We start from the raw sequence: 18248 nt of genomic DNA on the forward strand, positions 1-18248 counted from the left end.
TGAACTGCATGATATGCAGACAGACTGTGTTCTGCATTTCAGGGAGTCCAGTGTAGTGTTTTTCTCACTCATTACTGGCAATCAAGTCATCTGAAAGGAAATTAGAGATGAAGAGCTAAACATTCATTTGCAGAGAGGAGAGAGGGAAACAAAAGGAGAAAGTCTTGGCCCAGATTTTGCATATGGTTTCTCAACATAAGAAACATATAATTGATGCATAATACATCACTAACAACCAACAATAAATTAAGCTTAGAAAGCCAACAACCAATAGAAATTAACTTTGTCCGAAACCAATAAAAAACAAACAAACCTCACAGATGTACATTTGCCTAATGTAGAATATCACACTATTGAACAACGTGTGAGGCATGGTATCCTAGAAGATAGCAGTGTATTTTGACATAACTTTATTATGAAGGGCTGATAATAGTATCACCTGAGGAACACCAGCATGCAGAGATGAATCAGATGGAATAAGCACGCTCCCCTCCATTGGTACAACAGAACTCACAAGACTTATTCTACAGTGACAATAATGAAACAGTAGTAGGCAAACGAATGAAAAAATCCTTAAGCAGGAATGCTGTGAGATGGAAAGAAAGTGAGACATATTCAAATAAAAATAAATTCCATTTCCAAGAATAGATAAGCATACTCTCTGCAGAAGGACAGCTTTAATGCCCTAATTGTAGATCACGCAAACAGAAAGTTCCTTCCTATCCCAGATCGGCCTCCATCTATTGGTGTTGGACCTCTTAGTAAACAAGTTCCAGAAGACAATCTGACTAACCAGCTACTGCTGCTTCCGAATTAGCAGTCAAAGTGTGTTCATAACACATTCAAAACAAACAAGCCTACACATTACCCAGAAAATTTTCCCATGTTAACAATTCCAGATTCCAAACCAAATATGCAGCACCCAAACCAAAATTGTGGTTATCAAAAAGTAACACTTCAAACAACTTATGCTCAGTATGAAAAAAACTATTTTCTCATAGTCTGAAAGTCATCAAGATTGCAGTCAAGCAGAAATCAGTATAATGTACACCCAACACATTTTAGTTATCTACGCCTATTTTCCAAGATGTAGAAGTGAGTGAAAAAAATATTTTCTACCCAGGATTGTATTACATAAACTAACACTGTAGCTCCCATGTTGCCAGAATGGTAACTTATTTGAGCCACGCAAGAGACATTTTATTTTTTGTCAGAACTACACAGCACTTTCTTTCATATGATTCATACAAAATATTTTGCTGGCTAAATAAAAAATATTTACAAGATTTCATCAAATTACACAGCACAAATATCATAGACAATACATAAGCCTACCCTAGAGGCAAACAATATCTTAACAAATAGGTTGTTCTCCTTCAGCTTTAATACTACCTCCAAAGTAACTCAGAATAAGACATTCCATCACAGTGAAAAAAGCGTTTTTGACATCATTCACTGGTGTTATTTTATTTTTGCCTGAGTCACTAGCATTTCTCTTTTAATTTAAGCAATGCAATAGGAAGTAACAACACCTACCTGCAGAGAATCAAACTATAAATTGTGTAACAAAAACAAAACAAAATAAAAAAAAAAAAAATCTGTGAGAAGATTGCTGCATAGCAGACATTTCATACGTACTATGGTAAAGCTGGGAAGGTACATAGAATCACTTCAGCTACATTCAGTAAGATCGGACAGTACCCAAATAAAATTGCATCACAACTTTTCACAAGGAATGATACCTTCCAATTTACAAAATTGTAAATCCTCTACCAAGTATTTCAAACTAACCAGTATAAATGTTTCCACTGAACAGAACAATACTACCAAGCCTTCAAATGCTACAGTTTGAAACTATAAAAATCCTGAAAAATTATCATGGATGTGTACCCAAGCAGACAGGAATCTATTTCTGACTTCAGAAAGGGCAGGGATCCCCCCACAAGCCAAAGGCCAGCTAGGAGCAGGCTTCTGTAAGCAGCTCCACTCTTACCTTCCTGTAGACGATCATGTTTGGGGAGCTCTCCTCAGGATCTGCAGCTTCCACACTGCTGGGGTCAGCGGGCGGTTGGGCCATGTTTGCCTCTCGTCACTGGGCCTGTGGAGACAGGAGAAGTCAGTGGGCTGCTGTGGCTGAAATGCTGAGTTACAGTCTGAACCAGAGATTGAGTATCTGGAGGGAAGGCAGCGCCAACCCAGGGGAGCTCAGCTGCATGCAATGCACCTGAGTGACTGGAAGGAGTAGAGCCTTCCCATCCTAGACCTCATTTAAGGGTTAGAGTAGAGGCAACGGTATCTTGCTGGGGATCCCTGCCTACTGGAGGCCTTCCAGAAGCAAGCAGTTTTTCTTCATTTCTGCATCCATGGCTGCTGCACTTGGGCTTGTTCTCATTTGCTGTAAGCTAGGATTGTGCCACCCTGCTACTATCACTACACTTTCCATCATGTTATAGTATTACAGCTGCAGGAAACATGGAGAGGACAGGTGACAGCCTCCTTAACAGATAGAGGAGGACAATACAGGGAGAAAAGTTCTGAACAATAGGCTGGGGCAAGGTGGGGCTGTGAGGGCTGAGCCCCTGGAGGAAGATTGGTAGAACAGCAACAATGCCATCTGTCAGGCCTCCACATGCCAGGGTAAGGGCAGAGGGGAGACTGCTCTTCTCTCCTCATCATACAGTGAGCAAATAGCAGCAAGAAGCATGTTAGCCATCAGTTGTAACGCACCCTAGTCTCACTCAACTGTCCTCTAAACACATGAGGAAAGTGATGCCTCATCTCCTTAAGATCATGCCAAGCTCCAGTCAAAAACATTAGGTTTTTTAAAAAAGTAAGATCATGGTGCAAGGAAGACTCTGAATTCTACGTCAAAAGCTATTTCTTAAAATTTTCTCCTACTAGCAGGTTTGACAGGTTACACCTTAGAGGAGATGCATGATGGTCCTCACTAGCCCAAAAGGTAGCACTGCCTCTGGCAGTCACCAGCACTACAGCTGCTTCACAAGCACAACTGCTTTAACACTAAAAGAACTGCTGCCAACATTTCATTAAAATTTGAGACCAAAATATGCTGAAATGATGTAAACAGATACACAATCTACAGATTCAGTACTATGAGAGCAGTTCACCACCAAAACACATCCATCATGTGAGACTTACCTTCTCACAGTCCCACAGACAACAAAATGCCCCAGCACCTCATACACATATATAGCATACTACTATACCTATGATATAACCCCAAACCATTCCACTTGTCAGTTATCAGCTCCTACATGCAAGTCAATTGCCACAAGTGGACAAGTTCAGACCAATTCCCAGCTCTGCCTCATTTCAGCGGTGAAAAGGCTAATGTGGTAGCACTGCATCCTGCACTAGAAAGGGAAGCACTCTCTCCACGATGATGATGTAACAGATATCAAGTACAAATAACCTATGTTAATTCAGATACCTTTATTTCTTTCATTAAGTATGTACATACACAAATGAAATGGGCAGAAATGCATATATACATGCACATACCAATTTAAATTCAATAATCCAGTTCTAACTTCAATCAAACTATATATAATCACATTTCAAACCTGCTCAGGCCACTTTAGAGGTTATTTTAAAGTTAATTGATATCCTTTAAATATTACATTAAAGTTTTTCTAAATCATACTCAACTCCCATTCTGCTCTTTCTAGAAGCACAAGCATTTCACTGTTGTGCCAGACCATGAGCTAAAAAGGAAATGGAATAAACCTCTAAGCATAATGACTAGATTAAAAAAGAATAATAATAGTAATAATAAATAGCACACTGAAGGGTAAAGCATTTTAAAATTATAGCACTTTGAATGATTTACACTATTGTGCTTTTTCACAATGCTTCTTAGTTTTGATTTCAAGGCGTGAAACTAGTGGGATCCATGTATCATCAGTCAATTTAACAAAGCAGACGCACAGCGGAGATTTTATGCAACTTCCCAAAGGCAATGACAAGCTGAAGTAGAATTGAGAGCATACATCACATCACCCAAGTTTCAGCTTCCTCTGCAGTATATGAAGATCATCTTCACTCCTTACATTATGTCTGAGATAGTATACACATACTTAAAAAAGAAACAACGGGAATCAACTTTTAATTGAGTAATACTCTTTAAAGAATAATTTTACGGTTTCTAGTCAAAAAGCCCACTGCAGCAATATTTAGTTGTGCTTCATTCTTTGCACCATTCACTCTGAATGCCCACAGTTACAAACCACGGTTCTGTAGTTAGATTGTCAGCTGACTTCATCTTTTTGGGTACTTCAGTATTTCCCAATACAGCACATCTACTCCAATGCTGTGCAACAAAAAAAATAATCTCACAGAACACACAGCAGTGGCTGTCGCACTGTTCACAGTGACATCAAGGGAACACTAACTACCTCTGAATACCTACAAAAAGTATTCAATACAAATGAACCTGTTGTCAGAAGACAGAAATTTGGGAATGATCCTCCCACCACACCAACCATCTCTCGTTGACCTTTACTCAGCTCAGTTCTTATTCTAACCTGAGATTAAGTTGGGTGAAAGCATCTCAAAAATGACAAGGTGTCCTTCCTTGGTTGCCAAGTCCAACTCAGTAATAACTATGTTATTGCAGAAGATCTCCACTCACTTTATGCAGATAGAGAGGCAGATTTCATGTGAGCATTACATGCAGGAAAACACCAACTGATTATTTCTGATTTATAATGAATAATCCAAATAAGCCTGCAGAACATTTAGACATGCACATTTCTTAAGGATTGTTACCTTACTATGAAAACTAATACTACCTAGGAAATTAGTTTACGACCAGTCTTACTTACATGTACTTGGCAGAAGTAAAACCCATCACTCGTACTGTTTTGGTGGTTGTACTATTTTTCCTGTCTGCATGTTCCTATCTATATGTTTTTAAAAAGCAATACTAAAGATAGGATGACTACAAGAACTGCAAAGAGCTTTGAGCTATTCTCCTCTAGGCTGCCCATCCACATCCAGCCAACACAGGCGATGACTCCACTGATAATATCTCCAGCCACCTGATAGCCTCACAGCAGCCTGCCAGTGCTTTCATTACAGCCCCAGGAGGGCACACAGCATCATCCAAACAACATCAAGTCTGGCAACACTAGACAGTTTGCTCAAGGGAGTACCCATGGACTCCAGAAGTCAGAAGGAACAAAATACTCACTCAGTCTTAATGATGATCCCAGTGAGAGTGGATGTTTCTCCCCTGCCCCCTCTTCCTTCCAGGTAGAATTTTGAAATATTTTTTGGCCCACAGCAGTGCAAAACTGTAAAATGTTTTGCTGATAAGGGCTACCACACAGTAACAAAACGTTAAAAAACAAAAAACCTAATTAAAGCATGAAAGAGTTATGTGACTAATTTTTCAAGGGATACTATTGTAATCTACTTTTCACACCACATTTTCCTCACTGCCAGTCTAACATACTCCAGATAGAGAAATAGGTTTAAAAAAAAAATAATAAAAAAAAAAACAAGTCTCTTCCTTCTGAGCCTAAGTAAATGTTTGCAGTGCATCAAAAAGAAGAGAATCCAGCTCCTTCACACACAGACATTTCTGTTATGCAGGGCAGAAAAGGGTGAAAACAGACATTTATTAAAAAAAGAAAAAAGAAAACCACACTTGCACAATCCCCACATCCTTGCCAATTATTACCTGAAGAGCACTGTCAGCATCTCACTCCTACAGGCAGTTTACCACACTATCAGCAGCTAATACACATCAGTGCACATCCACACAAAGCAGCAAATTAAAGCCAAATCCATGTCTTCAAAGAAGAGAATAGATATAGATAGATAGATATGAACCTAACAATCCATGAAGTCCAACTCTTACATTAAAAAGACGCTATTCTCCCATGGCTATTTTCCTGACAATAGCCACGCTTGAAGTAATCCAGACTCTGCAGCAGCAAAAAGCAATAACACTTGAAAACCAACTGTGCTAACAGATCTCTGTAACACACAAGGAGCAAAGTAGTAGCCTGTAAATGTGTGGATAAGATGGCCTATAAACCTTAAACTAAAACTTCCTAAATAAATAAATGCTGAGGCACAAATGGTAAAAAGAGGATGTTTGGCTCTTATTGATATTTTTTCTTTTATTTTCTACTATGACTATTTCCTGAGAAGCGTAATCATACTGAACTGGAACTGAACCACAGTGAGTTTCATCTCCCTTCTGTCTGATCTGGCTTCTCCAACTGCCCACAAAGCATCTTGACTAATGCAAACAAAGTGTCTGTAAGAAAACTCATTGGCACAAGAGCCCATGTGCATCACAGAAATTAACCCATCAAGGAGTCTTTACTGACTCTGGATTTTTGATATTAAGACAGAAAGAGAAGAAATACAAAGTTGAAGAACTTACACAAGAACAACTATTTCTTGAATTTATCATACGCATTTAACAAACCAATTCAGGGTCATATTTAGACTGACCTTGTGTTTTGATAAATTATTTGTGAACTTGATAGGCAAAATTGGAAGTTGCATAACAACATGCTCATATTTAGTCTTGTAAAACAAAATCTACTGCATGAATCCCCATGTAAACATCCTCCAATACTGCTCAGCTGAAATGTAAATTGAGGCAACAGTAAGTAGAAATGACCTTCTTGCTGTGCAATTAAAATATTTCAAGGACAGCTTATAATTGTCATGTAGTATTTATGTCACATCAAAAGAGCTTCGGAGCTTTAGCATAAAACTATAGAATAAAAATATTTTTGTATCATTAGCATCCAGCTAATTTCATTCTAACAAGTGAAACACATCTAAACTATATGGCCTTTCACATGCCTGAGAAATTATTTAACTATACTCCATGCTGAACTGACGATTACCCAACAGAAAAAAAAAAAAAAAAACCCTATGTAGTTTGATCTATTTGATTTAAATATTGAAACATGTTACTGGTGTGACAGGAGGGAGGAGACAGGAAAAATAGTGCATTAACCTGCACTCAGTTAACTCTCATTAATATTAAGTTGATATTTACTTACTACTAAAATCCCTCTAGAATTGCACCAGAAAGAAAGAAACCTGTAGGTTTCCATTTTTCTCCTGGTTGCCTATCATTTCATTAAGCTAGAGATCAAGCACACCAAGCAAGATGTGCATACTAGGGGTCAGCACAGAGTACATGGTAGAAGTCATCCTGCTCATCAAAATGAATCCATCTCTCTGAGGATCCCCCAGACCCAACTGGTCTTTGTAGTCTGCCTGCAACTCATGTTGCTTAGAGCACTGAAGGAAGAACAGAGATGAGAGTTGTAAAGGTAAACCTGTACGATTAGTGAAACAACTTTCCAAAAAGGAACCAATACAACTAACAGAACAGACACTGCCACAGGTTGCCAGAAGATAGTAGAAGCCCCTTCCCAGGAGACACTCAAGGTCAGGCTAGACTAGGACCTGAGCATCCTGACCTAGCTGTAGGTGTCCTTGTTGACTGCAGAGGAATTGTGCTGGATGATGATTAAGCGTCAATTCCAACTCAGAAGATTCTATTATGAAGTTGAACCAAAAAGAGTCAAGAAGACAGAAGGTGAGGTCAGGACTCTGCCATCCTCACCAGCACTTTTACTGGCATGGAGTGTGAATTGCTGCTGCTGCTGCACACTGCCCTGCAGATCATCTCACCCAGCAGAGCAAAGCTCTGTGTGTTCCCCTCCCAAAACAGGTGTTGTGGAGGACCTAATTGAAACATGGACTGGGGATTCCTATGCAAGGAGCCACACCACAGAATCACAGTACATGCCAAGCCAAAAGGGACACACAGGGATCAGTTCCAACTTGCACCACCCAACATTCAAATCCTATGTCTGAGAGCACGGTCCAAATGCTCCTTAGACTCCTGCAAGCCCAGAGCATGACCACTGCCCCAGGAGCCTGGGTCTGACTAGAGCCAGTGGTGACAGACAGAAGGGCCTTGTGCCCCTCTGGGTCCCAGAGCTCTGCTACCCTGACTGGAAGGGCAGCCAAGGGATCTGCCCCTGATCCATGAAGTCCAGTTCTCAAAAAACACAAAAATCCCTTCAATGACTGTTTTGGGCATCCATCTGTAGGTGAACAAGGTTGCACTGAAAATAGTTTCCCAGTGGAAGATCATCCACAGACTTTCTGCCCCTCTTTGCAAGTGCCAAGCGCTGCAGTACCATCAACAATAGTCATTCGGTTGCTTTTTTTAAGGAACAAAGTATAAACGCTTCCAGCAACTGCACTTAATGTTTGATTTTGGGTCCAATTTCCTCTTTGTTTATTAGTAAGCAATTTGTTCGATACCAGGAACATTCATAGATTCCAAAAGACCTCATTCCCGCCTGCATGATGCAGAGCTCAGGGAGCTCTGAGCTAAGGCACAGGGTTTCAGCATTTCTCCAGCCCTATGACAGGCAGAAAGAAAGCCTGTGCACACTTGACAGAGCAGGAAGGAAGGGCACTGATCCAGACTGCTCCCTTTAGCTTCCCTTTTTCAGAAATGGGATCCTGACGGAGACCAGGATTGCCAATTTCTAATGCTTTGACATCTCCTAAAGGTGCAGTCTCCTTGCACATATGCGACTACTTGTTTCCTGTAAAAAGCTTGCCACAAAACATCTTATGGGTATATTTATATTTCCATACAGTACTAGGGCAGGGAGCGAGCCCCAGGCTTCTGACCACCTGCACTACTTAGCTGCTGCCTTGCTCCTAGCTTTCCTTTTGGAGAGCCCCAAGACAGTATCTGGGCACAGAGGTGGGCACGTAGCTCTCTCCTATCACTACACCAGATATTGTGCATATTGACCCTACTTGAGGTTAGGCTCTGTATTTCTTACCCATCCCTCCAGCAGTTTCCAAATAAAATTCCGCAATTTCACTCATTCTGATACCGCAACCCAAATCACCTCATGCATAACCCTGTCGTGGCAGGCTGCAAAACTATCTCACATTTTTTAAAGATTTCCAGAAAAAAGAAAAAGAACACATGATACAATCGTATCTCCAGGTCACAGAGATACCTCCTGGTGACCAGAAAAAGCTCCCCAGGCAGACATGCACTGCAGGCACTCCAAACCACTTGGCCTCCCCCATACCGACAGGTCGAACTTTCAAACTCAGTCTACTGCATAGCATAACGCAAGTAGCTATTTTCTGTAAATACTCCTCTCCAATCACTTGCTGTTCTCAGTTATGTATGTCCTTCAATAGAGGGACTAGATGTTCAAGGTGTCAGATTAGCCACAGTTGGCTTGTCCTGTTTACCTGTCAGAAAATCACCCTGCTTATTGATAAACCACGGGAGATTGTTTTCCTCACTTCTCCCCAGACAGCCATGCCCCATTTGGATTCCACGTATTTCTAAAGCTGCAGATTTTTCTAGGTATTTAGCATGCTGAAAATATTGTCTAAAACTGGATATAAAATCCAGGGACAGAAGTCAATATAAATTAACTTTCTCAGCATCTGCCACTGGCTAGGTCACACATTACCCGACACCTAGTTAGATCCATACATGCTAAATACACACTACCTGTTTTCAGATCTGTCCACCCAAACTGCACTAGAAGTATTGCTGACTTAAAAGAAAGACACTTTCCATTTTCAGATCTTTATTTTATTTGATAAACAGATACACAAGAAGAGCCAGACAACCATAGGGAAAAGTACAACACGGATGGGTGGTACTGAATACTGACACATGAATTGTTTGTTAACAAGGCAAACTCTTCCCTTTACAAAATCAATTGTTAAAATTGGCACCTATGTACCAAGTTTTTGACTTAATGGATCAGGAAGAAGTTGGCTACGGTATATCCATCTTCCTTCCAAAGTATTCAGAAGGAAATGCAGTACTCACCTATCATCACTTTACCTTCCAATAAAACACTGCTGTGAGCACAAGGGCTCTTGGAAAGGGTCTGAGCCAACTTGCTGTTACCAAGGATAGCTGCAGAGAATGTAACAGCAAATATATGCTGAATACTTAACTAAGTGTCAACAGTATATGAATTTAGAAATGCAAAGAGACAGATGTAGTCCAACTCTGAACCTCATCTGAACCGGTGATCCCAAATAACTGCAATGTTTATACAGTCAATGAGGAGCAACTGCAAAGGAAAAAGCTGAAGCTGCATTTTATTATTTTGCAACAATGCCAACATTTTTGCTAAAATCATCCCCTGGGGAAAACGAGGTGACTAATTATACCAGTAATACACCCTCCTCCGATTGGAATCCCTTTTTGAAAAAAACAATTTCCTTAGATCATTTAAGGCATGCAAAGAAGCTGGCCCATCAACTATACTGTCTCAAAGTGCCTTCTACTTCACACATCACAGAAAAAAAATATTGCAAATGCAGTAAGCTACTTCTTGGAAGAGAGATGAATGGACTGCATTTTCTAGTTTACACTGTATCTTATAAGTTGAAAACAGCAGAATAAATTTATTTAAAAAGAAAACAATGAGAAGTGCAAGCTAAAGACATGAAAACCAAACACTAAAAAAAAAAAAAAAAAAACAACAACAACAACAAAAACTTCGGCTCCAGAACTTGTTGGATACGCAGTTCAGATTCCCTCCACATAAATGCTCTGTGCCAAATGGAATTAGCTAAAATTAAACTCCCTTCAAGTAGTCTAATGCAAGTTGATGTAACAACCAATTCATCCCAGCATTGATCAGTGACTGTACAATCTCATTTCAAACACCCCAAAGTGTTGAGAGTTCTTGCCTGGTTGTTCATTCTCAAGAGGATGGAAAATTGCAGTTCCCTGCAATCACATAAAATGGGAAATCTGCTACCCAAAATTACAGGTGCTCTTGAAGATGTGGTACCATGCAAAAGCTCTGCTTGCATTCCATGTACTTGAAGGACATTATGCAATATACTATGATTTCACTGCCCAGCTGTTTATCTCAGCAACTTACAGCCTTTACAAATGCAAATTAAGTCCAAATCATTTCAGTAATTGCAATGTAAAAGGCATCTGAGGCACTCCTGAATTAGCCAGCTCCAGTTCACACACCCACACAGTTCAGCATAGCCTACAAATCCCATTGCAGCACTTTGCCTACCCTGAACTCCACAGTGCCATAACCGGACTACTGTAAATAGCAACATATGCTATGTGCATTATAAATATTAATATGCTTTACTGTACTGCTGTTACACTACAATGCTCCTGTGAAGACAGCTCCTTTAATTGAGCCAATAAGCGTCTATACTGGACTGCATTTACACTAGTGAAGTGATGATCTATAACCAGTTGCTCATCTGTGGCAGAAACAAATACTATTTTCATTTACAAAATGATAAACTAAATCACAATGAAATTAAGTGACTTCCCCACATTCATATAGCAGCAGACAGAGCTATAAATTGAACATAGAAACCCTGGCTTTCCAGCCATTAGTTTTCATTTGCTCAGCACACAACCCCCACAGAACAGTAGGTCTGTATTAATCAATCCAAGGATCTTTTAACAACCCTGCGAATCTCACCACCAATGCCAATTGCTGTAAGCACAGTGGATGACAGAACACTCCTTTCCACTGGGATGGCATTTGCAACTCTGTCCAAGATTCCTGGCAGAAAAAAAAAAAAAAAAAAAAAAAAAAAAAGAAAGAAAGTACTAATTTCCCTTCACTGCCAAGCTGCTTCATGGTCCCAGCATGAAGCCCCATATATGACAACACATTCACTATACAGAAAGAGATTAAGGATAAGTGCAGAAACCTGCAGACTTAGTGTCAGAGATTTAGGAACATAGTACCTTAGTTCAGAATATAAATGCAAATGTTTAACTCTTTGTAAGTGCTCCAAGATGCAAAGAGGAAATTCTGTAGCTTGAGGAAGTCAGATGTGTGACTCAACAGGAACAGAGCACCTGACTTGTCCAGGTGCTTCTGCGACCCCCAGAATGGGTCCACCAGCAGCAGCAGACACCTCAACACTTCTGAAACACAGCCAGCCAGCACAGCTCTTCCCCCAGTCAGCTTTTTCCTAATATGCAGACAGCAGCAAGCATTCAGGGTTCAAAGTACTACTGCATCTTCAGCAGCAGCACAGAGACCCAATACCTAGCTCACATCTTACTTGACAACAGCTCAAAGACTAACGCAAAGAAATACCTTTTCAAATAAGCATAATAATCCCACGGTACCCAAGCTTTCTTTATACTTACAACAGCGTGGTATGAATTCTCATACTAAGGCAACGATGAACAGCCAGAGAAAAATCCCATGAGGAACCAGGAGCGTGTCTGTTCCGAGAGCTAGATGGATTGTTTGTCCTCTGAAGCACCCCGGAGCTGCTCGGTGACGTGGACCTGTCTGCACACACAATCTGCCCTCTACAGCGCCGAGGTGTGTTTGCAGAAATGCTTCTTCAGCGTCAGGCAGCGAGCACACAGAGCGCTGTAACTGCTCGTAAGGGCAGAAGTGCTCTCCCGTAGCGCTGGGCATAGGAGGGGCAGCTCGCCCTCCGCCTGCCACCGCTTCACAACTGCAGGCGTTGATTGAGAAATCAAGTATTTCAAGCTATAGCCTTTGAATTCACCATCCCTCATTCTTGAAAAGCCGGAGGCTCACAGTGCTACAGGAGAGCAAAGCCGCCCAGCAACAGCCCTGCGTTCCGTTAGGAAGCACAAGCCACGGCATATTCAGGAGTTTCCCCACAGACTAACAAGCAGCATTAAGGCGTTGCAGTTATTTGCTCACCCTACTACTCCGTGCACAGCTTCTTTTCTTCCCCTGCCGTCCGCTGGTCTGCTGCAGTCTGCTGGGACAGGGCTCCCTTCCCAGGCTTTCAGCTGCTCACAGGGACAGACCCTAGCACTCCTGGCTTCATTAATGTTAACCAACGCAGTTATCCTAGGAAGAAGCAGTGCTCTGCTCACCAGCGTTATACGCGGGGGCTCCACCAGAACAATGCAGCGGGTACCAGAACACCTTAAAACCACTTAGCAAGGAGGCAATCACTGCCTGAAAAGGACACACCTCTTGCTCTCGTCCTCAAGTGTTGTTTTGGCTAAAACAGGTGTACCTGCATCACCAGCACCACCAGAAAGAAATGAAGGCAGGCAGCACCAACCACCGCATGCAGATTCTTACTGTGCCTCTCCTTACAAGGGCTGGGCAGCAGGAGGAAGCCAGCAAACTTGGTCAAAGAGATTGAACAGCAGTCTCTAAACATCTATTGCTGATAAACCTCAGTGTGAGACGCGCAGCCAGTAAATGTTCCTCCTTCACTTGTTTCTAATCTCCAATTGAGTTTAAAACGTGAAAAGTAAATAATGGCTATTCAGAAGCCACACTTGCAGGAAAGGAACAGGAACATTTGCCATTAAGCATTCTATCAGTCAGGTTGCTGGAAAAAGGAGCAACTTATCTAAAAATAAGTCAATATTGGCCGCATCTAAGCAGTTTCTTCAGTTCCTTACACACATCTGTGAACAGCAAGTGCTTTTATACTGTGCTTGTAGCCCACGCCCCCAGGTCCACAACCACAAGTCAACGTCTGACCTCTATTTAAGCAGATTTACAAGGCAGCAGAGTGAAAGTACTCGCAATCAGCCGCGAGTAAGCACCACCAATGGCGCGCCTCCTTGTGCTCCAATACCAGGGAAGTACCACGCGGACATGGGACGCTTGCCTAGAACTGAAGCTTGTGGACATGCCCCGCTGCTGCGGGAAACCTGCATTTCCCTGAATAGAATCTGCAGTTCCCTCAGGGAACACTCGAAGCTTACTGCTGGCCCTGCAGCCTATGCCTCGCACTGCGCGGCTGAGCGGCGATGCCCGTAGCGCCGCGGGGACGAAGGCTCCGGGCGCTCCGCTACGCGACCCTCTGCAGCCATCGGGAACGAAGCTTTGCTGCCCGAGAGCGGCGCTTCCCAAGTTCCCCACGGGGCACAGACACCCCTCCCGAGCCCTGCCCTACTCGCCGCACGGCCCCATCCTTCCCAGCGGGACGCCCTGCAGCACGGCAGAACCGCGGCACCGCAGCCCGCCCGGAGACGTCCTCACCCCACCTGCCCTGGCCCACCCTCGCCTCATTACCTTGGCAACCGCGCCGCCCTTCCGCCCCTCGCGCCTCCTCAGGGGCGGCGGCGAGACGGGGCCATGGCGCAGCCTCCTCCGGTGGGCTCTTTCTCCGCGCCTCTTCTCCGATGCCCCTTCTCCTCCGGCCGGCAGAGCAGAGAACGGCGGGCACACCGTGCCTGCCGCTCGCTCCCGCCGGGCGGGGCGGCAGGGGCGGATCCGACCCCGTGGCTGTTGCAGCGCCCGCTGCGGGCGGGCCCGCCCGCTCCTCCCCGCCCCGCCCTGCCCTGCCCTGCCCTGCCCTGCCTCGCGAAGTGCAGAGCCAGACCTGGGTCTCCCTCCCCGGAGTGAGAGGAAAGTTCGGCCCCGGCGCTCTGAGGGGGCAGGCAGAGCCAGAGGGGAGTCCCGTTCCGCTTTTCCACTAAAGGCAAATCAATATCGAGTTGTCCCGATGCCGCGGCCTGGTTAAGGACACCTCAAGGACCGTAAGAGGAAAAATCTGCACCTGGTCCAGCTGTGGCTGAGCCGTTGTTCTTAGATGCCCACCTCCAGATGCCCAAAGCCTCAGTGAAGTTTGTCCGCTGGTGGGATGGAGAAAGTAGTGCTGCCTTGTACACGTTTAGCATGGTCTTGATACTTCACTGTCAGCATCACTTATGTTTGGTTGTGTTTTCTTGCTGTTTCCATCGGGCACACTTCATGACCACACAGGGTCTAATTTTACATTGTAGCCGTCTTGCACTCTCACTCGTGTTGTGCTGTGTGGTACAATTGGGTACAGCTCTCCTGGGTTCCTTCAACACTCACAGTGCCCAGCAGCAACCAGGGCTGCTGGCACCAGGGCCCTGCACACCTCCCACAGCCACAACAGCTTCAACAAAACTGCTCTGAAGCACACAGCTCTTGTAAGCAAATCTGTTGCATGGGCAGAAGCCATCACTGTTGGCTGCAGTGAGTTTCTGTGCATTAATTAGATGTGCAGAGGTGCTTGCATGCTTCCTACGGACATGCTCCACCAGTTCCTCCTTTGGATAGGAATCTTGTTCCCTTTCTTTTTCTCCCGAAAGAGAGCTAAGACAACTTTGCTCAGAAGCAACAGCAGTGCCTGCGGTAACCCCACAGACAGATGCTAGAGACACTTCCCCTGCAGGTCCTTCCCCTCCGTGTGCTGTCAGAAAGGCACTGCGGGGCATGGTTCACTAGCTCACTGGCTCTTACAGCACATCACAGTGTGCTGGTTTGGAATTATTAAAATGGGTTAACTCTTATAGGACATTGTGGGGTGCTGTTATTCACACTAAAAGCAGCTCAGCTAGTTATTCATTTACACTAATATTTATTCTGAAAAATGTCATCATTTTTGCCTTATCACAGAGACTGATTTAAATAACCAAAGCACACCTTTTATAAAGCTCTTGTACCTCCTGCTCAAACGTGTAGCTGGGCACATGCTTTCCTTCACAGGTCTGTTGGTCCAGTAACTAAGCCTTACCCTGTGGCACTTCCTCCAAAAGATAGTCATTAAGTGTTAATTATAAGAAAAAATTGAGTTGCTGGCTCAGGCCACAGAACTGGGGCTATTTCCCATGGGCACAGAAGAGGAGTCAGTGCCACTCTCTGGCTGAGCATGTGAGGAAAGCAAAGAGGTTTTCAGAGTTGCTTCAAGTAGGTTCTATTTTTCATAAAATGTTTAACAGTGACCCAGTTTTACTATGGCTTTCACTGTCTTGGTTTTTCTTATCTCCTGTGTCTTAGCCTACATCATTAGAACAACAGAGCCATAGGCTTTACAGACACTGCTGCAGCAGTCTAAGACCTTAGCTGGTGTGTTAATTCCTCTCTCCTATTTTGTTTCAGGCAGCTGCTATGGCACAGTTTCTTGTAGTTTTAAGGAGGCTTTAGCCTATCTTTTTTGTCACATACTGTGGATGTTTTTAAAGTGTTGGTTCAAAGCCCTTTGCTTGTTTCATGATACAGTTTCAAATACCAGACTGTAGCAGTAGTTTTGAATTCCTCAGCTTTTTTAGAGAAAGATCTTTTGCTCTGTAAATATTCAATTAACTTTATCAAATTTATGGTAACACTGACTAGGTTTGAATGTTTATGAGCAGCACAGCCTCATGCTAGCATTCAGCAGGAGCAGGGTATAGGATACTGCTAGATTTGCCCACCTTGCTTCCTCTATTTGGAGTTTCAGGAAGAAAAAAGATTTCTGCATCTTTTCATTGTAATCACTATCCCGTGGAGCAAGCAATGCTTTCACTTTTTCACTTTCTTTCACTGTGCATTATGTAAGGTGGGTATTCTCAGTCGCCATTTCACAGTACCCTTCTGCAATTCTTAGCTGGTCTTTCCAGAAGACTTTTAAGACTTCTGATCCTCTATGGCATATGCTAAGTTCTGTATGGATTAAGCAGAAAAATGCAGCAATTACAAAAATAGGTTATTTCAGCCATTCAGCTTCAAACAAATAAAGTCTGCAGAAAACTGGCACTTCCTTCCACCTCCATCATAGGCCTCTCTGGAAATTCCATCGGTTGCGAGGCAAGCATGAGGAGACTTGCTCCACTGTCCTTTTGCATACCCTTCCCCAGAGGGAAAGCTTGTGCAGGAGGTGCTGCCATGTCTGCCAGATGTCCACGAGTACAAATGCTTTCTCTCCAGGGAGAGCTCTCCCTCAGGATCTCTGCCCACAAGAGGTTGCTTTAATCCATGTTAATGTGTTTTGCAGAAATAGAACTTGTCAGGCTGAAGAAGGCAGGTAGTGTGTACTGGCAGTTTTCAAGCTGTGAGTTAAACAGAGTAAGCCAAATGTGTACATTTAGATCTATAAGGATCTAGAAGAACAAAAACAGAGCCTGTTCCTACCTTTGTGCAAGAGGATTGCAGCTGTCTTTGCAAACATGAAATTTGTGTCAGCTCTGATGCTTCTTAAGTTTTGGGTGATCCTTGACAAACTTCTTGGTGACTTCTTATCATTAGGAAAATTAAATGGTGCATTTCATGTGTGGGAGAACTTGTTCCTTAATTGTAGAGCAATGACAAAACCAAACATACTGAGAAGAAATTTATTATATAAAGTTAAAAACATCAGAATGCCATGAGTAGTGGCCCCCCCTTGCTCATTTTTATCAATAAAGAATACTGTGGAAAAGAAACAGAGTGTATGCAAGTGCACTTGGGACAGCCTGGAAGACCTTGTTTGTTGGTTGTTTCAAATATGGTTGTGTAAGAAGTTTTGTCTCATACTATCTGGGGCTGGTCTGGGGACTACAGTCCCAAAACGGACCAAGAGCAATGCAGCTAATCAGAAGGGAAACAATTCAGTTTCCTCAATGCCCTAATTCTTGCTCAAGCAAAACAGAGGCTTCCTTTTCACTCCTGCCTTGGAAATCACACATCTGAACAAATCAGAGCCCTGGCCAATTGAGGAGATTAGCAGTCATCCTTCCTGCACTAATCGTACATGTTGAGAGGGGATTTTAAGTTTTTCCATCTTCAATGGCTAGGACTCTGCTAAGGTCTCTCCATCACTTCTTCCTAATCCCCAGGAGATCAGCTCCTTGACAGCTGGCACTCTTTCTGAAGGGGATCACCTTGTGCTCAGACTCAGAACTTGCCAAGATTTCTTAGGCCAGAGCCTCCACTTCTGCCACCTGAAGTGTCAACGAAGTGTTATGAAAGCTCGCTGCACTTAATGGCAGAAATGAGTGAATTCCCATAGAATTTAGGCTTTCTCCAGATAGCCTGCTCCTACTGGACTGGAAAGGGTGCATAAGGAATCCTTGTTTTGAGTAAATCACAGAATCCTTTGCTATTTTCTTCTGTATACTGCAGGAGTTTCCTGCGGATTCTTTCTGTTTGAAATAGGTTTTATCATGATTAATTACATAAGCTGCGATGGGAGCTGGTGTGCAGTGGGAACGAGGAGCCTGAAGTGTGGAGGAAGGCATGAGATGTGTTTATAAAAATGCTTGCAACTAGCAAGATGCAGTATGTGCTTGTCATAGCTCTGATCATGCTGCTTATTTGCCATGTCCCTCTCACCACTATTTATCTGCATCTTATTAAACTGCACATTTGCCAAAGCAGAAACTGTATCATCTCCTGCATTTGAAAAGCATTTAACATATGGAAGAAATTGAAAATATCACCATAAGACATATTTCT

At 43.1% G+C, this 18248-nt stretch overlaps 1 protein-coding gene across 3 annotated transcripts in view; it reads right to left on the minus strand.

Annotated features, from left to right (window-relative positions):
• The window catches only part of RGS6 (regulator of G protein signaling 6), a 231420-nt gene extending 217301 nt beyond the window's left edge, over positions 1-14119 (minus strand). For 2 of the 3 annotated variants that reach the window (XM_042814418.1, XM_042814416.1), the window contains exons 1-2: positions 12221-12284; positions 1994-2098 (exon numbers count right to left, since the gene is read on the minus strand). In XM_042814418.1, the coding sequence (XP_042670352.1) occupies positions 1994-2077 (84 nt within the window). In that variant the 5' untranslated portion in view covers positions 2078-2098; positions 12221-12284. Of the gene's footprint in view, positions 1-1993; positions 2099-12220; positions 12285-14096 lie in introns of those variants that run through there. The other variant, XM_042814417.1, reaches the window with a different exon arrangement.
• Between the last annotated feature and the right edge of the window lie 4129 nt (positions 14120-18248).

This window comes from Centrocercus urophasianus, unplaced genomic scaffold, assembly GCF_019232065.1.
Source record: "Centrocercus urophasianus isolate 14NV4802_14NV808 unplaced genomic scaffold, USGS_Curo_1.0 seq_14, whole genome shotgun sequence".
Taxonomy (NCBI): domain Eukaryota; kingdom Metazoa; phylum Chordata; class Aves; order Galliformes; family Phasianidae; genus Centrocercus; species Centrocercus urophasianus.